The 23,873-nt window shown below is 38.2% G+C and overlaps 2 protein-coding genes across 7 annotated transcripts in view; both read right to left on the reverse strand.

Annotated features, from left to right (window-relative positions):
* LOC116412985 (dynein axonemal heavy chain 3) overlaps positions 1 to 11,087 on the reverse strand; it is a 62,804-nt gene extending 51,717 nt beyond the window's left edge. Inside the window, exons 1-12 of the mRNA XM_052903393.1 lie at positions 10,913 to 11,087; positions 9,365 to 9,478; positions 8,772 to 8,969; positions 7,880 to 8,021; positions 6,543 to 6,681; positions 6,287 to 6,462; positions 5,299 to 5,502; positions 4,502 to 4,738; positions 4,021 to 4,108; positions 3,025 to 3,232; positions 2,081 to 2,295; positions 1,210 to 1,400 (exon numbers count right to left, since the gene is read on the reverse strand). Of these exons, the coding sequence (XP_052759353.1) occupies positions 1,210 to 1,400; positions 2,081 to 2,295; positions 3,025 to 3,232; positions 4,021 to 4,108; positions 4,502 to 4,738; positions 5,299 to 5,502; positions 6,287 to 6,462; positions 6,543 to 6,681; positions 7,880 to 8,021; positions 8,772 to 8,969; positions 9,365 to 9,478; positions 10,913 to 11,087 (2,087 nt within the window). The remainder of the gene's footprint in view (positions 1 to 1,209; positions 1,401 to 2,080; positions 2,296 to 3,024; positions 3,233 to 4,020; positions 4,109 to 4,501; positions 4,739 to 5,298; positions 5,503 to 6,286; positions 6,463 to 6,542; positions 6,682 to 7,879; positions 8,022 to 8,771; positions 8,970 to 9,364; positions 9,479 to 10,912) is intronic.
* Positions 11,088 to 12,981: 1,894 nt separating this feature from the next.
* LOC113510372 (transmembrane channel-like protein 1) overlaps positions 12,982 to 23,873 on the reverse strand; it is a 30,095-nt gene continuing 19,203 nt past the window's right edge. For all 6 annotated transcript variants that reach the window (XM_052903357.1, XM_052903358.1, XM_052903359.1 and 3 more), the window contains 6 exons: positions 21,613 to 21,722; positions 20,704 to 20,896; positions 19,220 to 19,314; positions 18,264 to 18,422; positions 17,795 to 17,928; positions 12,982 to 15,552 (listed from right to left, as the gene is read on the reverse strand). In XM_052903357.1, coding sequence (XP_052759317.1) covers positions 15,254 to 15,552; positions 17,795 to 17,928; positions 18,264 to 18,422; positions 19,220 to 19,314; positions 20,704 to 20,896; positions 21,613 to 21,722 — 990 coding nt within the window. In that variant the 3' untranslated portion in view covers positions 12,982 to 15,253. The remainder of the gene's footprint in view (positions 15,553 to 17,794; positions 17,929 to 18,263; positions 18,423 to 19,219; positions 19,315 to 20,703; positions 20,897 to 21,612; positions 21,723 to 23,873) is intronic.

Here is a 23,873-nt window from a genome sequence, read left to right on the forward strand (position 1 = left end):
TATTTATGGTATTAATCATCGCCTATACACATGAATCATGGACTATGACTATAAACATCACGGAATATTCTGTGACGCCCATAGTACTACTCATTTGAAGGTACATGATACAAACGTAACGGTATTTTTAAAAAGATGAGACTATCTGTAATAAAGACCCCATAATTTTTTTATACCACAAAGGTATTATTAAGGTCATTGAGGTATTCAAGTCCTACAGAGATTCCCCCATGATTACTATATTATTCGCCATTGATGTTTATACCATCTCTCTTCCAATCCAGGAGTTTGAAACATCTTCCAATGCAGCTGTGAAGAACTTCGGGGATATGACATCACCCTGTCTTAGATCTTTCTGAACTAGAATGGGTTACGTACTTTGGCTCTGTACTTGGATAGACATGGTAGTCCTACTGTACATACACTTCAGTACTTCGATATATTTATAGTCAATGTAATACCGTTAGAGGGACTGTGCTCATCGTCATATCATATCAGCCTTTAACTGTCCACTGTTGAACATAGGCCTCATCCATAAGGAGGCTTTAATTAGTAGTAGCCATGGTGGTATTTTAAGAAGGACGTTGCTGCCCATCCTTCAACTTTTAAGTTCCCTAAGTCGCCTCTTAAACTACCGCCTAAATCTCGACCGAGTTAAAGATTTTCTCAGAGTCTACAAACGCCAGATATAGTGGCAAATTATTTTTTCAGTCTTCGGTATAATCTGCTTCAGCATACATTTGTAGTATATGAAGAGAAGGTGTTAAAGAGAGAGAGGGAGACTTTGTACAAAAGTCGATTGCTTGGGTACCTCTGTCCCATTCGTGTTTCAACCGTGAAGCAGCTGTGTTTGCATGGCTGTGTTTCGGTTTGAAGGGTGGGATATGGCAGTGAATTTACAGGGTACAGAGAAATAACACCTGAGTCCTCAGGAATGGCAACGCGAAACAGTATACTCTATTATGTCCATGGTACTGCTCATGTCTAAAGGCGACGGTTACCACTTTCCATCAGGTGAGCCGTCAGCTTGTTTGCCATTCTAAGTTGTATAAAAAAAGCCTTTCCGGAAACCAGCTAATTCGGGTGCAAATAAATTTAATTAAATTCCTTGCAGCCTTAAAATAAAGCATATTCTGAGATACCATATCCTGTACATATTGCATGATTCTTATCTGAAACTCACACGACAACCAATAAATGAATACTAACGCCCTGTTCCACTTCCTGTTGATCGCAATGAAGTGGTCGATGATGTACTGCCGCAGTCCGTCCACGATGGTCCACATGGCGTCGTTGATGGGCCCGCAGTCCAGCATCACCATGTTGAGGGGGATGTCACGTCGCAGGAACAAGACCTCGTCACGGAGAGCCTCGTACATGTAGATGCGGGACGAGAATTCCTAGATTCATACTTTTTTATAAACGAGAGCCACGATCAATGCAGTTTCAGAATTTTCTCCTTCGAACGCTCAGGCTGTGGAATAAACTTCCTGCCGAAGTTTGCCTGTCTACCGTTTTCTTTCTCTTATTTATTTATTTCAGTAATTTTCACCCAAAACGTATAATGGTACATTTTACAAACTTAAAATTTTTAAATAACATTTAGAGAATTTATCTAATTTGTTATTGACGTTGTCAATATTGGAGTGCTTAGTAATCAGAGTATTGGATAATGAAATAGCCCGATAAGTGGGAGCAATTTTTGTAGTGGTCATTTATATATGTATATACTTGTTACAATATCATGAGGATAGAAAGGAGAATAACACATCATAGTCAATCACCACACACATATAACGTGGCGTAAAAGGATCAGCCTATTTTTATACGAGTATAACATAAGCAATAGAGCGCATGCACAACTACTGCCATTCACAAATACCCCCAACACCAAAGAAAATGCAGGTATGTTGTCGGCTTTTTAAGAAGAGATCATGCTCTTTTCTAGAACTTGTCGTTAAAAGCTATAATTTTTCCAATGTATTCCATATTCTATCTTATACACCAAGGTTGTTTTTTTTATAATACAAGAGACAAACGAGCATATAGTTAATGAAGTAATGATGTTGATAAATAAAACCTTAAGATAAGGCGTGGGTTCTTGGGCGAAAAACTGCATCAGCTCCTGGTGCGCAGTACCGTCGAGGATATAGTGGTAGGGCTCGTAGCTGGCCAAGTAGCTGTTGGGGCCCGGACGGTTGGCGCTGAAGTGCTTGATGCTTTGATTTATTATGTCCATCATGTACTGCTCGTCCGGGTATACAGTGTTCAGGAATGGCCTCGGACGATACGCACCTTAAAATTGATTAAAAAAATTAATGTTTTTTTACAACACAGGGAGCAAACCAGCAATCGGCTCACCTGATGGTAAGTGACTGTCATGATCACCTACAACACCAAAGGTATTGCAGGTGTGCTACCAGCCTTTTAAAAAGAAATATGATCTTTTCTCAAAGATTATGATATCATATAGGTTCGGAAATACTGCTGCTGGAAGTTGATTCCAAAGAGTAGTTGTGCGTAGAAGAAAATGTCTTGAAAAACGCACGGTAGAATGTATTCATTATTATTTTTATTTCCAAAATTCACATCTCTCATCTTAAGGAAAAGAGATAGCAAATTAACCCCCGGCAGAAACAGAGTTGGTCGAGATTCAGGGCCACAGGGAGAGAAACCGGCGTACTATGCGGTCAGTATTTCAGAGCTTTGTGCATCTTTCCCGAAAGAGAGCTACCCCGGAATTCCATCTATCTGAGGTGCGGTTCCAGGCTAGTTGGAATACAACCGTTTACCGACAAAACAATTGGGATAATTTTAGTGGATGTCACCCTCACATTTCGGTCACCTCATGAGCCAAGAAGTCAATATCTTCCTTTTCTTCTCGGTTTTTGTTTTATTGTTCTTCTGCTATTTTAGTGTTACTCATTTTAATATAATTAAAAAAGTATGTTTTCAATATTTTCAAATTTTTTTTATAACCGAACATAAAAAGTTAACCATAAAAACGTAGTGTATAGAACTTACCAGGGTACATGATGTTATCCACACTGGGCAGCTGATAATTAACATTGATGATTGCGTGAAACCACTTGACGATCTGGACCTTCATTTGGTCGAGGGATGGCTCGAAGACAATGGTGGTGGAGCCTGGCTTGCCCGCCACTTTGATGCGGAGTAGTGGCCGTTTGATGAATAGGTAGTCACGGTATGGGCCACTGTATGAGTTGCCATCCTGAAGATACGTTAAAATTTATGATGCAATATGTAGATGACGAAAAACGAGTGACGAAGGATAAACAAGCTGAAGTGAGAATGAGCTAGTCGCATAACTCAATAAAACGACAACTGGTGCGGAATGAAGTTTCTTGAATGGCGACCATGTACGGGTAAGCGTAGTTTTGGAGGACCCTCCACTACATGGAGTGACGACATTAAATGCATTGAATAGGCTCAGGAGTGTTCCTTATGGCAGTTTGTGGTGGAGAGCTATGTTCAGCAGTGGACAAATAATGGCTGAGATGATGATGATGATGGCATTGTTTAAGGAGATTCAAGCAGATACATCAGTGGCATACTGCAGCATTCTACGGAATGCAGTCGTTGCTACTGACCGTGGACTACATTCCGTGAATTTGCGCGTTACGTTCTATAGATATACACATACTCGATCATCTTTTGCGAATTCGTACGCATAGCCCAATGTCTTTTGCAAACTCCCGCGTATAGGTTATTGCTTTCCTCGAATTTGTGCACATAATGGACTACTTTCTGCAAATTGATGCATATATCTTTTTGAGTTGCGCTGATTCGTGCGCCTAAACGACTATGTTTCAATGAACAGTATGCAGCCAACTATGTTTTGTATAATATATAACAGAACAAATTGTTAAGATTTACCGTTTACATTGCAAAATACTTCAACAGTTATTTCCACTTTCCCAGTCTTAAGTTCCGTCAAATTCAGTAAAGTTGTTTAAATAGGAAACAGAAAGAAAAAAACGTAATTTCTTGGCAAATTACCCAATAATACGCAAAGTACTCCGCGAAATGGTTGATGCTTCGTTCCACCAAATCCCGAACTTGCCTCGACATCAGCGCGTGGATACATCTAAAACAATATAAATCAAATAACACCAACTTATTAACACAGCCTCTTGGAAATCAGTGGCCCATGCTCTAAACTCTCCAAGTGACATAAAATCTAGCACTAAATATAGTAAAAATATTATGTAATTAACTATAAAGGAGCATATAGTGACTGCAGTCCATTCATGTTTGCGAAACCAGAGGCATTATTCGTGCGTTACCAATCCTTGTGGCATCAAGATCTTGTACCTATGTGATCATAGTACGTACCCAGTTATTTTACTGCTCTATCTTGCATGAGGTAGATAAGAAACTGTAATCGGTGTGCAAAAATGGTGTTCAGCTGTAAAATCAGCTAACACAGAGCTACAGATGATTTTACATCATGAATCGTACCTTGCTAAATTAATCACACCTGAAAAATTGTTCAACTTGGAACGTGGACTCCTTCTTCTTCCTCGCGACGTAGATCTGCCAGTGGCTCCTCATCTTGACCATGGTATCAGCGACATCAATAAGCCAGTTGTCCATCAGTTCGGCTCGCATCTCCGCACAGAGCTTGGTCAGACGCTCAGTGAACTCGTCAGGGTATTGTGGGAACTCTAGACCCTCTTGCATTCGCCTCATGTCACAGATGTATACGTTCTGGTATCTAGAGAGAAAATTTGACGTAACTGTTACTGTTTTACTCCTGAACATAGCCTCCCCCACCTTGTGGGGGGTATCAGTAATTACCACGCTTGCAGGCGGGTTGGCGACTGTACTTAAGCTTTATTAATATTTTAGGAGGTTTTTAAGTATATTGGAGTGTCACAATCAAGTCTTCATGGATTTATTAAAAATTTTAAAAATTTGTCAGAATAGGTAACGTGATTACAAACTGTCCTGTGTCATCCATCTCTTCAGTATTAATTTTCTTAGTAGCTCAATTTGACGCGAAACTGGCAGATTATAAGTGCTCATAACACCTTTGTATTTGGTGGCCACAGCAAACGCAAGCAAATAACTCTTGTTTTGTCGACCTCTATAACATAAAAACCTTGAGTCTACTCTGCCCAGTATATTTACTCATTTTACCCTTCAAACAGCATATATGCATGTCTATTTAGCGTCAGATATAGGTTTTCTGTATGCATCTTATGAGTACCTCATCTAAGACTTTATACAGACAAGCACTCCAAGTGACTGGCTTGGAAAAAAGAACTCATTTACCTCTCCTGCCACATGCGTCGCAATTCAATGAGCACCGGGTTTCCTTGGTAGTAACGGTAGGACATGGCCTGCTTCGCCCTGACGAAGGCCGTATGCCAGGGGACTGGGGCTCTGACGATCAGAGCCGGCCACAGAGGCGGGAGGAACGCGATACGTAGCCGCTCACGTTCAGCGGGATCTTCTAGGATGTACGAAAGGAGGCATCTGGAAATAGCATTAAGAGTGTGCACAATATTTGAAATTATCAGATTTTCTTGGCTGAGATTACTTGCTGAAAGGTAGGTAAAAAAACTGTGCATAAATTAAAAAACTATATTTAAATAATTAGACTTTATTTGTGATCAAATTAGTTATTTTGATTTAAAAACTAAACTACTGATCGATTTTGATAAAATTTCTATGGGACCAATATGTAAGTATATCCTTTCAGATAAAAAAAGGAATCTTTAAATCGGTTCAGCATTGACGCAATTATAAGATGACAAACATAAAAAAAATATGTAACCGAATTGAGAACGACTTTTGCGAGAGACGACGACGAGAGACTTTTGTCTAACATTTACAATATTGTTTTTTTTTTATGGGTGAAAATGGTATGGTAACCCGGCCTGCGCTAACGGGATACGCTGGCGGAGCACCAGTGAAGGGTGATAGATGAGAATGAAAACAGGCCAGTTAGCCCATCATGATGAATTCATCAGAAATTAATCATGATAGTTTCCAGGGAGAACCGCGAGGAGATCGACCTGGTTGGGTATATTGCTAGCAATGGGATTCTCAGTCTCCATTACTAACAATCCCTTTCCCCCCTCACAATATTGTTGCCTCTGTCAATTTTATCATGATCTTTTATGTGGAACTTTCTACTGAAATTGAAATTAAATTGATTTCCGAAAAGAACGGTTCAATAAAAAGAATTACGTAAGAATCTATATATAAATTCCTATATACGTGTACTGAAATTAAACAACGAACAAGTCCATTATACCTTTTCATGGCCATAATGAAGAATTCCCTAATGTCGGCCTCGCTCTGCCGCACACACGCTTGGTACGTGAGCGCCAGTAGCCGCCGCTTGATAGCCAGCGTCTGTTTGTCCACTTGCAGCTTGGCTCGCTTGTACAGCTCTTCAGGGTACTCCGGCAAGTGGTTGTCCACCAGAGACTGATATTTAAAATTAATTAGAAAGCTTTGGCAATTGTTAAAGAAGTAATTATATTGTTGCTAAATAAGTAAGTACTTACAACAGTCAAATAATACTGAATCCTCTCCAAGTCTTTGGGATGAATATATCTGTAGTGCTCCTCTTCTGTCAGTTTGATCATTTCCTCCTTCTGCTGGTCGGGATCGCGGGGCAGCTCAAACTCCAGACGCGCTAAATGTCTGCAAATATTATGGATATTTTTCTGCAACTTAGAATGGCAAACAAGCTGACGGGACACCTGATGGAAAGTAACAACCGTCGCCTATAGACATGAGCAGTAGCATGGACATAACAGAGTATACTGTTTCGCCCATGATACCCCCTAATGCGTTACCATTCCTGAGGACTCAGGTGTTATTCCTCTGTCCCCTGTAAATTCACTGCCGTATCCCACCCTTCAAACTGGAACACAGCCAATTGCACTAGTATTACTAGCTGTAAACCACGTTTTCGCTCGTTTACATTTACATTAGTTTTATTTATTTTGCCGACATGAAAAGAAATTAGCTGTTCTTTATCCCAAATCCAAGTATTGCAAATTTCATAATGGTTGATTGAACCGTTATGAAATTTCTTATACTTGTTTTTAAAAGATATAATTATGCGTTTAGTTTGTTACTTCATATAAGTGGATTTCCGGAAACCCAATGAATGTAATAGAGTATAACTTAACAAATGTATTATACATACATACATATCTGTCACGCCTGTCTCCCATTAGGGTAGGCAGAAACAATGGAACGACAAATGCTTCGATTCAAACAAACCTCTTTCGCTTCTTCCACATTCATCAATCTTTTCATACACGCTCGCCGGTTACGGGTATTTTTAATTTGGCCCTTCTTCAGCACGTCGCCTATTTGGTCGACATACGTCCGTCTAGGGCGGCCCCTACCGACATCGACATATATTATATTAATGCATATAAATTTATTAAACCTAAAATAAATTTTGACAAAGGTACAAAATCTTATATAATGACTAGCTTTTTACCAGCTGTTTCGAACATGTGGATTTTAGTAGAACTTCAACTTCTAGATGGCGTAATGAGATAAACTTATACTTTCGGAAACACAACTGTGAACTGCATCCAATTTGGTGCAGTAATTATTGCGTAATGAGTCTTATAAAGACCACTCAATTTAATTTTTCTTAAATATCTCTCATGTACAGATCTCGTCTAGATAAAATTAGTGCATTATTTTTTGTGTGATACTGAAAGAAACGTACAAACAGATATAGAGTCAATCTCCCATATTTTTATAATAATATGTAAATATTTTCTGGTACATTCATTTTATTCCATATCTCCCATAAACAGCTATTGTCTGGTTATAATTTTATAACATCAATAACATTAAATATCTTTCGATTTACTTTTTGAGAGCTTCTTGAGCGGCGCGCTCCGCTTCTTCCTTTTCGCGCTTTTTCTTCTCAATCCGCTGTCGTTTCGCCTCTGCCGCCGCCGCCTTTCTTCTTTCGTATGCACCAGATACTAAATCTTCTAGAAGAACCAACCCTATGACGCAATTAAAATTATACTTGTCATAATTGTGTGAAAATATTTAATTTAATGTAAATTATATATTTTTTTATTTGTTTATAAAAAGAACACATTACGCTGACCTCAAATAATAATTGGGATAAGCATAGGAAGATGATATAATGTTGATAATTTAACAAACTAACACAATAGTTTTATAGAAAGGTATTCTTCACCTACCTGTTTTGTTTTGTTTTATACAACTTAGAATTGAAAACAAGCTGACGGCCCACCTGATGGAATGTGGTAACCGCCGCCTATAGACATGAGCAGCACCATGGACATAACAGAGTATACTGTTTCGCCCATGATACGTCCCATGCGTTGCCATTCCTGAGGACTCAGGTGTTATTCCTCTGTACCCAGTAAATTCATGCCATATCCCACCCTTCAAACCGAAACACAGTCATGCAAACACAACTGCTTCACGGTTGCAACACGAATGGGACAGAGGTACCCAAGCAATCGACTTTTGTACAAAATCTCCCTCTGGTACCTTTTAATAGACATGATGTGGAGATAGATAAAACATTGTTAATTAGATACTAAAACTAATTTCGGACTATGAGACACTCATGATAAGAGTTATAATGAATAAAACATCCATATTTATTTATAAACTTGATTTCGGCACTCAAATATTTCATCGTAGGCATATGATTTAATCAGTTACAGGTTTCAATATTTGGGAATTAATTGTATATCACAGTAGATCCCCGATGGTACCTTTCGGTAACTTATTCTTCTCCTGTTCTTTCTTCAATTTCTCCAAACGCTCCCGTTCTCTCTCGGCCCATGGCTTCAGCGGTGGGAACTGTAGCTCCCCATTGGGCCCTATAGGTCCGTACAGTTCTGGCTTGGGTCGTCTCTTTGGAGGCATGTTGAGGACTCGCATCGTCTTCGTTGCAGGTGTATAACAATTCCCTGATACATGTATATAAAAAGACAAATTTTCAGATTAGGGCTCAATAGCATTGTACGATTTGTCCAAGACAATTTTTTTTTAAATAGCTTAGAATACCAGAAGCTGATCCACCTAATATAAACTGATAACCGTTGCTTATAGACATGGATAACACAATGGGATCACAGAATATACTGTAACGCCCATGATACCCATCATGCATTGCCATTGAGTACTAGGGTGTTGTACGTCCATATTTTGTTGTAATTTCTGCCACATCCTAAGTTACAAACAAACACGCAGCCATGCAGGCACCCCTACTTCATGGCAGAAACAGGATAGAAACCAAGGTATGTACCTTTTAGTAGACGAATAATCTATAAAGTTGCCCTCTAATTAAAAATAAAACAAATACCTATAGAATCTGCAGGTTTCGCATGGTTAAAACCATCGCAGTACGGCACTCTCCTGGTCCAAGATTTACGTTGCATTAACGGCGGGAACTCACTGCATCCGCCTTCACTTTCGCCTGAAACATAAGCTACTCGTATTTTTTTGCAAAATTTGGATAAAAAAAAAATATACCAACAAAGGAGTAATTCTGAAAAACCATTTTCTATCACAAAAATTTTCAATTTAGTATTACAGCGAAAATATTACATTCCAAGGACCAGTATAAAAGAAGCTTATGGTGAAGAAATGGGTAACAACGTCCCTCTTAAAACATCAGCCAAAACCAAACTACGGTTTCCAACCCGCCTGCCTAGCGTGGCGACTACTAGCAAGCCCCCTTATGGGGGAGACTATGTTCAGCAGTGGATCCTTAACGGCTGATACAACAAGGACCAGTATAAATTAAATTTTTAGTAGAATTGAACAGAATCGCTTTAAATTTGGTGTGGCTATTTGGAGATAATGGATCAAAGAAGAATTAGGTACTAAAGAGAGATTTATCGAGCATGAATGGGTGGAAAAGTCTTTAGGGATCACCCTAGATATATCAACCATAGAAGAACATTCTGAAGAAGGGCCAAATGAAAAGTAGAGGAAACAATAAGTCAGTTTCAAACGAAGCATTTGGCGTTCCATTATTTCTGCTCGCCCAATGGGACACAGAAGTGACAGATACATATGTACGTATCAATATAATTTCAGCCTATATCTATCCACTGCTGGATAGGCCTACACTAAAGCATTGCTTCCAACATGTGCGATTCCCTGTTTTTCGCACTAGGAGTAACACATTATGGATCCTCTTTATTGGGGACCTTTTGCCCACAAGTCACCACGCTGCACAAGCAGTTTGGTATGTATGCTTTAAATTTAATTCTCAATGATCCATATCATACGTTTTGCCAAACTATCAAATTAAACTTGTAATTTATTTATAACGTTTTCTTTAATGGATAATAATGAAATGGTAAGCCCGCCTGCGTTATCGTTATACGTTAGCAGGGCACCAGTGAGAGATAATACGTGAGGAAGAAAGCAGCTCCGTTAGCCTATCGTGCCGAATTTCACTAGAATTAACCACGATAGTTTCCAGGAGGAACCGGAGATCGACCTGGTAGGGTGTACTGCTAGTAATAGGGAAATTAGACCCCTTTTGCTAACAATCCCTTTCCCTCTTATCTTTAACGTTAGGTAAAAAAGTATCCGACCTGTCTTTGCATCTCTGTGCTGGTGATATTTTTTGCTAATTACTTTTTGAATCGTTACGTTTTCAAAATATTTCCGTTTTAATTGAACAATACTCTCCCATCAGTGTTTCCACTTTCTATAGCAATCTTCGGCAGCAGTAAAGAACCTTGGATTTCGGAATACCTTTTAAAGTTTTCTAACTGGTGTTCTTTGAATCGTATTTTCAATCTCTGTATTGTATGTAGTATTAAGGAATTGACTGCTCCCAAAATTGAGATTTAACTGTTATGGTTATGTTTTCAAACGATTTTCATCAAAATACCTTCCGGATAGTAGTTTCTGGAGGCACGCAGTAGCTTGCTGTCCCGCTCAAGCTCGTGATCGTAGCCGGCCCGCGCGAGGACCGGCAGCGCGGGCTGCTTGCGAGCTGCACCCATGAATCGAGCTGAGCAGCGCGGCGCTGGCTCCGCGGGACGCTTGCGGTCGCCGCTCGCCATTTAGAATTTATCTAATATATCACGATTTTTTTTAAAAGAACTGAAAAGGGAGTAGAAACTTCGTCTATGCTCTCGGTATACGCTGACGGGGTACCAGGAAAAAGTAATAAATTATTTATCTAACACATAAATTCACAAATTATTTTGGACAAGAGACCCCTTTTCAAAAACAAACTGATACTTCAAAACACCACACTTTACAAATCCTACTGATTTTTTTTTATTTATTTACTTTTATTTTCTGTTTACTGTAATAAATAATAATAATAGTAATAATGAATGTATTATATGAATAATGAAATATAATTTTTATTTATTTAACTCTTTATTGCACCATAAATAAAAATATACAATGACAAGTGAATAATTCAAGTGAAATACAGTAACATAAATACAGATTGAAATATACATATAAAATTCTTAAACTTGCATAGAGGCAGAATGTACACGGGAAATATAAATCTGTATCCAGCAAAATAAATTCATTTCATTACATTAATATAAAAACTTTGCTTTATTATTGATTGAATGATACGTGTATTGCAGGTATGTTATGTTTTGCAATTCTGTAGGTACTGTACTTGTGTATACTACAAAATTTGTATAAGTTTATATTTACGGCAATGAATTATTATTTACTCACCTATACAATATATATTTGTTTTTAAATGTATATTTAACTTTGACTATATATTTTAGTAAAAATTCACACACTTGTTGATAACAGTAACGTCAGTGACGCGTCGCCGTAGCAACGCACATTGTTACTTGGAAACGAAAACTATCTAATAGCAGGGGTTTTTTTATGGGTGAAAATGGTATGGTAACCCCGCCTGCGCTGAAGGGATACGCTGGCGGAGCACCAGTGAACGGTGATAGATGAGAATGAAAGCAGACCAGTTAGCCCATCATGATGAATTCATCAGGAATTAACCATGATAGTTTCTAGGGGGAACCGCGAGGAGATCGACCTGGTTGGGTATATTGCTAGCAATGGGATTCTCAGTCTCCATTACTAACAATCCCTTTCCCCCCTATTTTTAGCAGGGGGTTTAGCATGAAATGAAATTCTGAAATTTCATACTCAGTTTCGTGTTTTTTTTTCATAACGAAATCGGTCCAGTAAATAGAGCTTAATAAAGCGATCTTTATCACTATGAATCGATCGATTTTAAATAACAACAGATCTTTACTATTATTTATCCTACGACTCCGCCTGTAGGAATCAATACATAAAGTAGCTAAGCTTAGTATGTGCTAAGTTAGGCTATAATCTATCCGCATTCCAAATTCCATTAAAATCTGTTCAGTAATTTTTATGTGAAATAGTAACAAATATCCATCATTACAAACTTGTATTTATTATATGTATTAAATAGGATTAAGTAATTAATAGAGTACTCCATACATTATGGCTGTTAAGTCTTATTACTTCAGGAGAATAGGTACATACTATTTTCAACCGATTTCAAAACAAGTTAGGGTTCTCAAGTTCTGTTATTTTTTGTTTCATAAATACATCAGTTGTAAAAAGACTTAATTTTTTTTTCTAAAAGGATATACTTCAGACTGGTTCCATAGAAATTTTATCAAAATCGGTTCAGCAGTATAGTTTTTAAATATAAATAACCAATTTTAGCACAATTGAAGTCGGTTTAGTTTGATGAAACACAAACCTATTTTCTTTATACATAATCTGTCCAATGTTGCAGAATTATGCGAACAACAAGAGGGATGGGCAGCAGCGTCCCTCTTAAAACATCACCAAATCCTAACTGCAGTTGCCAATTCGCTTGTCAAACGTGGCAACTACCCAATATGGTGGAGGCTTATGTTCAGTAGTGGAGTTAACAGCTAATAGGATGTGTACAAAAAATAAAACGATATATTGTACGATAATACATTTAATTGCATTAGACACAAATAACAATTATTTAAATATATTTTTCATTAAAATTTATTTAAAATATAATAAAGTATAATATCATTATAAATAAATATACAACAGTCTTTTACATCAGATAAATTGACATAACCAGGAATATTGTACATTAATGGTACAGGTGTACGAGTATATAAAGCACCATTTCATTTAGAGATCATTATAAAAATAGAAAATTGTCTTAATATGTATATTATTATCTAATACACAACACAAAGTAGATGGACAATTATTAGTCCTTGAAAATCACATAATACAGGACACCATATGATACAGGACACTATCATCTAAAATTACCTGCATTCTAGCAAAATAAATTCATTTCATTTCATTTCACTACATGTTACAGGACACTGCATGTTACAGCACACTGCATGTTACAGGACACTGCATGATACAGGACACTACACGTTACAGGACACTGCATGATACAGGACACTACATGATACAGGACACTGTATGATATAGGACACTACATGTTTACAGGACACTACATGATACAGGATATTACATGTTACAGGACATTACATGTTACAGGACACTACATGTTACAGGACACTGCATGATATAGAGCACTACATGATACAGGATATTACATGTTACAGGACATTACATGTTACAGGACACTACATGTTACAGGACACTGCATGATATAGAGCACTACATGATACAGGACATTACATGTTACAGGACACTACATGTTACAGGACACTGCATGATATAGAGCACTACATGATACAGGACATTACATGTTACAGGACATTACATGTTACAGGACACTACATGTTACAGGACACTGCATGATATAGAGCACTACATATTATAGAGCATTACATGATACAGGACATTACATGTTACAGGACACTACATGTTACAGGACACTACATGTTATAAGGACATCAAAAACTTAGTTGATTTGTGCACTTATCATATCCCTCATAAGAAGTCACTCTTGATAACTGAGGAAACAATTTTATAGATGGTAATCTAGTATATTTTGCTAGTGATTATCTAAAAATATCTATTTATATAAAATAACTAATGTAAAATGAACTATGCCCAGTACTGGGACGAAAATGACATTAATTAAAGAACAGAATATAATAGAGAAATATTTAGCCACTATAAATGAACATTATGCTGTTAAAAATAGGAACACGGGAGATTCCTGCAGGACATATTTAGTTAAACAACTTAGTAGACAGTCTCAAGAATTAATCTATAAATTTGTATCTAATTATTATTATATACAAAGTAACTGTAAAAACAACTACAAATTGCTTTGGCACTGGTTATTTTTCCAAATACGTGCTATAAACATGCACTTTTTTATATTTTTTTAATTTAATACTTCCACACAAAATACTTTCATATAAATAAAAATTTACTTAAATTAAATTAAGACTATTATGATAAAAATATAGTATTATAAAAAAAAATAATGTAAAAAAAAAAACATCTAAGCACAACAATTTTAGAACAATAATTATTTTGGGACCATATGGTCTCGGCATAGAATGGGCCACCACTTTCTATCCTGTGGGTGTAATAGTTTTTATTACAGGCTACAATGGCCTAATTTGTTAGTAAAAGGCGACTAAGCGAACTTAACGGTCGAGGAACGCCATTCTAAGTTGTATAAAAAAAAATATAAAATTTTTTAAGCACGGACTGTATGGTAAATCTGTCAATAATATAATATTATGCACATAAATTTAATCAGATCCTAAATAACAATATACTTCGAACACAAATATTTTTTTTTTATTATATCTCGTCCATTCACGTGACATTCTTTACATATAATGTCATATATATAAAAGCATTGCATTATAAACTTTATTTTACTAACAATAAGGTACAAAACAAATCTATTCATTTAATTTTAAACAGGAAAAGAGTACCAAGTAAATAGAAACGTTTGCAATAAAGAAGCAGGTATGTAGGTACTTTTTACCTGTAAAGGCTTTGACATCGCGTTAAGTCCCAATTGTGTATTTAAATAAATGTACTTAGTGTTTCTAAAACAAGTCGTTGACTCCGAATAGATTCATTTTCGTTGTTTATTTATTTATTATTGTCAGAATTAAATTAGAAATTAATAAATTCACTTGATATCTATAGGCGACGGTTACCACTTCCTATAAGGTGCGCCGTCAGCTTGTTTGCAATATTAAGTTACATAAAAAAAAAACTTAAATACAGAAATAAATTTGGCAGTTGACTATACTTGTGACAAATTGTGATCATTCTCGTCGCCTTTCCGATTTAAACAGTTGCTGGAATCCTTCCAACTGAACGAGCTGTCCGTGTCGCCGTCGTCTTGCGACTTTGACCTCTCGGCGTAGTATGAATTAGATCGATTCTCCTTTACGTACGATTGCGGTCGGTCTACGAAGGAATGGCTCAACCGTGAGGCATCAAAGTGGAAGCCAGAGTTGGAAGGCTTGCGTACCTCGCGAAGGTACTTCCACGTGTGACTATCTGGACCTTCGTCGTCCTCTTTAGGGCTGTAGAGCCACTCTGGAAGAACAGTTAAGCGTTTAAAAAGCGTCGTTAGATTTAATTTTATGAGGGTAGTTATGGCAATATTGTAAAAGTACTTTGTTCTTTTCTCCATACCCTTGCCACCTCTGATTCGATACATTTTTTATCCGGTATGGGATACAAAAATATTGACAGCCTATCTGATGGAAAGCTGTAACCGTCCCCTACAGGGGGGGAAAGGGATTGTTAGTAATGGAAACTGAGAATCCCATTGCTAGCAATATATCCAACCAGGTTGATCTTCTCGCGGTTCTCCCTGGAAACTATCATAGTTAATTCCTGATGAATTCATCATGATGGGCTAACTGGCTTATTTTCATTCTCATCTGTCACCCTTCACTGATGCCCCGCCAGCGTATCCCGTTAGCGCAGGTGGGGTTACCATACCATTTTCAGCCATAAAAAAAACAACCGTCCCCTACAGGACGCTATCTATCACTGATGCCCCGCCATTGTATACCGATAGCGCAGACGGGGTTACCATACCATTATCACTCATTAAAAAAAACCATCCCCTACAGACATGAAAGACACCATGCAAAAGCTCTTTTAAATCGTCAAACTATTATGATTGCACTGCTGGGTTCAGGATGTTGTTATCTGCTGAGAAGAGACTGCAAGAAACTCAACAGTTTCTCTGTTTAAATTATTATGTACTCGTACAAGATCATTTTACATTTGCATGGATACCGTAAATATAATTAGAATTATGTGCTATTTTATATATTATTACATGAGCAGACCAGCCCCCACAAACAGCATCCGTTCACGAGTATGACGAATGGGTCAGCCATCATTGCGCTCAACCATATTTTAGGGTATACAACGACCCGGCCCATCACGCCGCTACCAATCAGGACCTTATAGTGGACATGACTAGCTTCAAGGTAATAGCAGATGCACTGCGATTCCCTTCGTATCCCTCATGCATTTCCATTTTTTTTCCTCTGTACCCTGTAAATTCACTGCCATATCCCACCCTTCAAACCGAAACACAGCCATGCAAACACAACTGCTTCACGGCAGACAACTTTGTAAAGTTCCGAGTTTGGTCTGCACCTTAGAGACCTCACCTATGGTGAAGGGTTGGGCTGTAGCGTCGTTCTTAAAACATCACCAAAAGCCAAACTGCAGTTGCCAAGCCACCTGCCAAGCGTGGCAACTACTTGCAAAACCCCCATAAGGGGTATCTATGTTCAACAGTGGACAATTAATAACTGATTCAACATACCAAAAGAATTTTTTTATACAACTTAGAATGGCAAACAAGCTGACGGCCCACCTGATGGAAAGTGATAATCGTCGCCTATAGACATGAGCAGTACTGTGGACATAACTGTACACACACATACTGTTTCGCCCATGATACCCCCCATGCGTTGCCATTCCTGAAGACTCAGGTGTTATTCCTCTGTACCCTGTAAATTCACGTCATATCCCATCCTTCAAACCGAAACACAGCCATGCAAACACATCTGCTTCACGGTAGAAACACGGATGGGACAGAGGTATACAAGCAATCGACTTTTGTACAAAGTCTCCCTCTGGTATCCCATCAGCGTATTTTATATCGCAGCCGAAGGTCGCCCATTTACCTCTCATGTACCGTTTATCAATAAGGTTCTTGTTGTCTATTTATCAATTAGGTTAAATTCGCTTTGGGAAGAACCCAGCGCACGCCATATTGCATTCTCGCTCAGGCTTAGATTAAGCCACTTGCGTTGTACTACTAAAATATGTATTTAAAACAAAATATGAGATTAAATAAAGTTATAGTTTATTTCTCAATCCAACCATCTCAACAGTTCTATCCGTAATTAAAATATGCATTCCAAGCCTGCCTTGGACAGTCTTATCTCTGTCCCATTCGTGTTTCAACCGTGAAGCAGTTGTGTTTGTATGGCTGTGTTTCGGTTTGAAGGGTAGGATATGGCGTGAATTTACTGGGTACAGAGGAATAACACCTGAGTCCTCAAGAATGGCAACGCATGGGGTGTATCATGGGCGAAACAGTATACTCTGTTATGTCCATGGTACTACTCATGTCTATAGGCGACGATTACCACTTTCCATCAGGTGGGCCGTCAGCTTGTTTGCCATTCTAAGTTGTATAAAAAAAAAGTATTGGCATCAAACGACAAGCACATGACGCCACGTAATGACGCACCCAGAACTAAAAAAATATACTCTAAAAGTGTGGGGTGAATGTGAACGTCACCTCCGTTGGACACCTTGGTGATGGCCCCGAGCAGGAACTCCTTGTCTTTCGCCTGCAGCGACACCATGCGCTGTAATATGTCCACCATGGACGCCTGCGCGACAGCACGGGCGCGCGTGTAGTACACGAAAACGCTGCAAGAGAGAAACGGATTGTTAGTGACGGGGAAAGGCGATCTCCACGGTATTTTGTTTTTTTAATGGGTGATAATGGAATGGTAACCGCACCCGCGCTATCAGTATACACCGGCGGGGCACCAGTGAAGAATGATAGGTGAGGATGAAGCGGGCTGTTATGTCCATGGTACTGCTCATGTCTATAGGCGACGGTTACCACTTTCCATCAGGTGGGCCGTCAGCTTGTTTGTCATTCTAAGTTGTATAAAAAAAAATCTAATGTAATTTGTATCAACCTTCTAGTTTCTAACGAGCTCTCCTCCTTCACTGAATGTATGAAGGTGGATACTGACCTGAGGAACGTGAGGAGGAAGCCGATAACGCCGGGCCGCGTGACGAAACCCAGGGCTGCGGAGGCGTACGGGTGCTGGTGGAGGTGAAGCAAGCCCTCGGTCACCACTTGTACTACGCGCGAGTACTGCTGCAGCGGCCCGCACTGCTGCGACGACATTCTGACAACAAAGTGATTAATGGGTTTACAGCCAGCCGGAAATAACCATCGTTAACCATGGACGCTTGCAACACCAATTCGCGTGTTACCGACCTTTGTCAAAGACTCTAAAATACTTAATAATTTCACATCATGCAGTTTTACCCTGGAAACCATCATGCTGGTTTCCAGGTGTATTCATCATAATAACCTAACTAACCTGCCTTTTCACTTTCACCTATTATCCTTCACTGGTACCCCGCTGGGGCACACCGTTAGCACAGGTTACCAACCAATTACCATCCAATAGGAATTTTCTTTTATATAGTTTTATCTTTTATATATTTATATTTATGTATTTTCTTTATTTTATGTGCTTGCTTTACACGAATCACTCAAGTTGTGTACATAATGTAATTGGATTGTATCCTAGCTTTATCACAAATGTAACTACTACTTATGTTTTTTTTTTTATGGTTATGATCCGTTTTATGTGTCTAATAAATAAATAAATAAAAAACATAAGAGAACGGCAACTTACGCCATCTATTAATCAAATATGGCATTATAAATATTCAATTAACTTCCACTTTATACGACATCCATCCAAATTTTGACGCTAACCGTATATTTCAAATGTCTGTAATCAGTAGGTGCTCATAAAGTATCGATGCTGACGGTACTATCGCTTTTAGCGATAAGGTCCCCCATTGTTTTCTCATTGTGATTATTTCTTGTAATTATTTATATTTATAATAAGTTTACTATTGTAATCTTATGGAGGAAACAATAAAGAGTATCTATCTATCTATTGGTTACCTCATAAATATAGATCCGACGGCGAATAGCGTGACGAAGAGAGAGAGCGTGACCAGCATGTACAGTACCGTCTGCGTCTGCGCAGCGCGCCACACCTGACGACAAAAAAAATTTTTTAATTATAAAAAAAAATTACAATCTTAATAAAATAATAAAACTATAACTAGACAATGTCTGTATATAGCAGATCGTCAGCATAATTTCAGCCATTATCCGTCCACTGCTGGACTGGAGGCCTCCCCCATAGACTGCCATAAGGAACGGTCCTGAGCCACCTGCATTCACTGACTGCCCGCAATACATTTGAGGTCGTCACTCCATCTAGTGGGGGGTTCGTCCTACACTGCGTTTGCCCCTACGGGGTCGCCACTCAAGAACCTTTCTTCCCTATCAGTTGTCGTTTCGTCGAGCTATGTGAACAGTTCATTACCACTTCAGCTTGCTTATCCCTCGGGCTTATTCGGTTATTTTAGTTCTTTTGCGGATACCCTCGTTTCGGATTCTATCACGCAAAGAAACTCCCAGCATAGCCCTCTCCATAGCTGGTTGCGTGATTTGAAGCTTTATGTGAGATATTTAATAGAAATTAATGTGAGGAAGGGGTTTTAATGAGAACAATAGAGGCCAAAATAATAATTTGCAGAAACTTTGCCCGTCTATCTATTTACTGTACATACACATACATACACTAAAAAAGAGAGAAAAAGCAAGAAATATCCTTTTCTTTCTGTATTAGACATTGGATATTAATTTTAATTAATAAAAAACATTATAGAAGCAAAGATAGAAGACAAAAGAGGAAGGAGAAGACTGACAAACAACTACATGGGGATAAAGGAAAGGTTAGGTGCGTTTTTAATGGATGAAAATGGAATGGTAACCCCGCCTGCACTTTCAATATACACTGGCGGGTCACCAGTGAGAGGTGATAGGTGAGAATGAAAGCAGGTTAGTTAGCAAATCGTGACGAATTCAAGAAGTTTATACAATTTAGAATGGTAAACAAGCTGACGGGCCACCTGATGGAAAGTGGTAACCGTAGCCTATAGACATGAGCAGTAGCATGGACATAACAGAGTATACTGTTTCGCCCATGATACCTCCCATGCGTTGCCATTCCTGAGTACTCAGGTGTTATTCCTCTGTACCCAGTAAATTCACGCCATATCCCACCCTTCAAACCGAAACACAGTCATGTAAACACAACTGCTTTACGGTTGAAACACGAATGGGACAGAGGTACCCAAGCAATCGACTTTTGTAAAAATCTCCCTCTGGTAACAAAGAATCAACCACGATGGTTTCCAGAGGAGGTAGACCTGACAGGGTACATTGCTAGCAATAAAGCTGGTAGCCCCTATTACTAATAATCCCTTCCCCCGAGGTTAGGTTTCAATTCGTATAGGGAGGTCAAAACGTGGCCTGGGATAGAGTTGGTTAGAGAAGAAAACCAGTAGCCTGACAAGAGGAAAAATATAGAGAACCTTCCTAGCCGGCTGGCACGCCCTCATGGTGCACTCCTTCTTCACGTAGAACAGTAGCAGCAGCTTGACAGCGACGGCGGCCACCAGCAGTGGGGAGAACATCACTCCGAACCACACGACCGCCTGATTGTAGATCAGGGTCAGCGAGTTGTACGCGATATTGAACTCTGGCGGGCTAGTTTTGTAGTTCAAACTGGAATAACAAATTGTTTACTACATATTGAATCGAATAAACATAGTAGATGTATAACATAATGGTCGAGGGATGGGCAGCAATGTCCCTCTTATAAGACATATAATATAAATTAAACAAATGTAAATGCAATAAAATTAACAAAAATTATCTTAAATAAATTTAAATGAAATAAATAAATTATAAAAAATTGCCGTGTGGTCCAGGCATAGAATGAGCCTCCCGTTCCTTTCCCGTGGATGTCGTAAGAAGCGACTAAGGAAAGTTAATGGTAGAGGGATAAGCAACAGTATCCCTCTGCAAACATCACCAAAGCCTACTTGCGTTTGCTAACTCACCTGCCAGGCGTGGCAACTACTGGCAGAAGCCCCCTTATGGGGAAGGCCTGTGTTCAACAGTGGACAGTAGGGGTGAAAGGGATTGTTAGTAATGGAGACTGAGAATCCCATTGCTAGCAATATACCCAACCAGGTCGACCTCCTCGCGGTTCTCCCTGGAAACTATCATGGTTAATTCCTGATGAATTCATCGTGATGGGCTAATTGGCCTGTTTTCATTCTCATCTATCACCCTTCACTGGTGCTCCGCCAGCGTATCCCGTTAGCGCAAGCGGGGCTACCATACCATTTTCATCCATCAAAAAAAAAAAACAGTGGACAGTAAATGGCTAATATGATATTATTAAATAATAAAAAAACACAAAAAAATATACTCACTTATAAATAAAAGCTCTACCGAACTCAATAGCTGGCAACACAAACAAAGATATGAAAGCGTCGAGCAACACCAGCCGATACATCTCTTGACCGAAACGCGTCTCCCAGCACTGTGGAGGTCCGCGAACGGAACAAACACAATAGCAAATTAAATAAAACAAAAAAAAAATGAAATAACATAAAATAAAATAAAAAACAAATGAAATACATAAAATAAAATAAAAAACAAATGAAATATCATAAAAAAAAACAAATGAAATAACATAAAAAAAAAACAAATGAAATCGCATAATGGGGAATGGATTATAAATTGGTGAGTGATCCCTTTAAATTAGTTTCTTTTTAATAGTAAACAAAAAAAAAATATTTTTTATTCAATTAAACTAATAATAAGCATTTTTAAATAGTATTTTTTTTATAATACTACTTCCCAAATCGGAATACAATTTCAACTGAGAACAATGGGCAAGAAACACAGCTGTTGCTTTTCCCCAATAAGAACAAAAAACAACAAAAAACAAAAAAAATATGACTGTATAAAATGACTATCGCTAACTTCGAATCGATAAAAGAAAGAAAAACCTACAACGTCACAAGCACCCGTTCACGAGTATGACGGATGAGCCAGCCATCGTTGTGTTCAGCCATATTATAGGGAGCCCAACGCCAAGATACATTGTGTACGTAAGTATTGTTAAAAATAACGAGTTGGCCAATTTGATAATTAGCTGACAAAAAGTTGAGCCGTTTTTGAGGCTCGATGCTCTATCTATACAATGTAAGGCATTATTACGTCATACGCAAGACGTCATAAGGTGCGCGCGCGCGTATGTACCTATGGTGTAAATTATTGTCAAAAATGTCATCCGCTGTAAAATGTGCTCACTGTAACATAATTATTAATGAGGCACTAGCTTTCATACAGTCAAAAATTGATGTAATGGATGAAGAAAGTATATTGCGCTTGTGTATAGGCGCTTTCACCGAGGAAGAAATAGAAATGGCGAAAGATTTGCTGTTAGACTCCATTTCTGCAGTCAAGAAAATAACACGGAAAGGCGATAAAAAATGTCAACGTAATATTGAAGACATTATTAGCACTTTAAAAGGTGTAGATCCTGAAAAAATTCCAATCTTTGTGGCAAAAGAATTACATCGTCTACCCCCGTTACGTTCGATCATATTGATGTCACACGATTGTTAAAAGATATTATTTTAATGCAAAATGATCTCAAAATTATTAAAAGTAATTATGCGACAATAGAACAAGTGAATCAACTAAAGTCGGATCTCAAAAATGTAACACCGATCGTCGACAATTTCGATTGTAATATCAACACTAGAAGAGGAGGGTATTTACATACTGAAAATTGCGAATCCGACAGCGGGCCGATGGGCCTATTATTAAATAATAGCAATAATACTGCTAACTTGGATAATTCTCCCGCCCATTGTCAATTGCAACAATCGGTTAATAGTGATAGCAAGATACTCCTGTGCGAAAGTACACAATATAAATCAGCTGACATGATAAATAAAAAAGCGGGTGGCGGCCAGCCGCCGTTGCTTCACCGATTTTAAGTACAAAGTTCAGCGATGCGCTAGTGTCTGAGTCACCAATATCACGTAATAATACAACTAGTAATTGTATAGTTTCCTTAAAAAAAACATTAACTGTGGCAGATACGGCCCATCAAGAAAATGTTAACGGGAATATAGTCAAAAATAGTGAAAATTGGACCCTGGTACAGAGGCATAAGAGTAACAGAAATCGGTTTATTGGAAAGGTCGGAAATGCAATTTGTGACCGAAAACTAAATTTTAGGGCAGCGGAAAAATATGTGCCTATACATATTACCAATATACATAAGGAAACTACACAACAAAATATTATTGATTATATTTTCACAAAAACGGGAGAACAAGTGAAACTTATTAAATTGTTGATTAAAAATGAAAATAAGTATAATGCCTACAAATTTTTTGTACCAAGTTATAAATTGTCAATATTTCTGGATGAAACACTGTGGCCTGCAGGAATTGTCTTTCGTCGGTTTGTACACAGGAGGTACGAAACCGCGGACAGACGTCCGGATATGACAACAAGTAAAAAACCAATATGAAGAATAACAATAATAGTAAAATTATAAGCTTCAACTGCAAAGGTTTGAAGCGTTCTTTAGACTGTGTTAGGTCCCTGTGTGGTAAGGCAGATATAGTAGCACTACAGGAAACCTGGTTGTTGCCTCACGACATCCCTT

The sequence above is a fragment of the Galleria mellonella genome, unplaced genomic scaffold (assembly GCF_026898425.1).
Source record: "Galleria mellonella isolate WM207_F2 unplaced genomic scaffold, CSIRO_AGI_GalMel_v1 utg139, whole genome shotgun sequence".
NCBI lineage: Eukaryota > Metazoa > Arthropoda > Insecta > Lepidoptera > Pyralidae > Galleria > Galleria mellonella.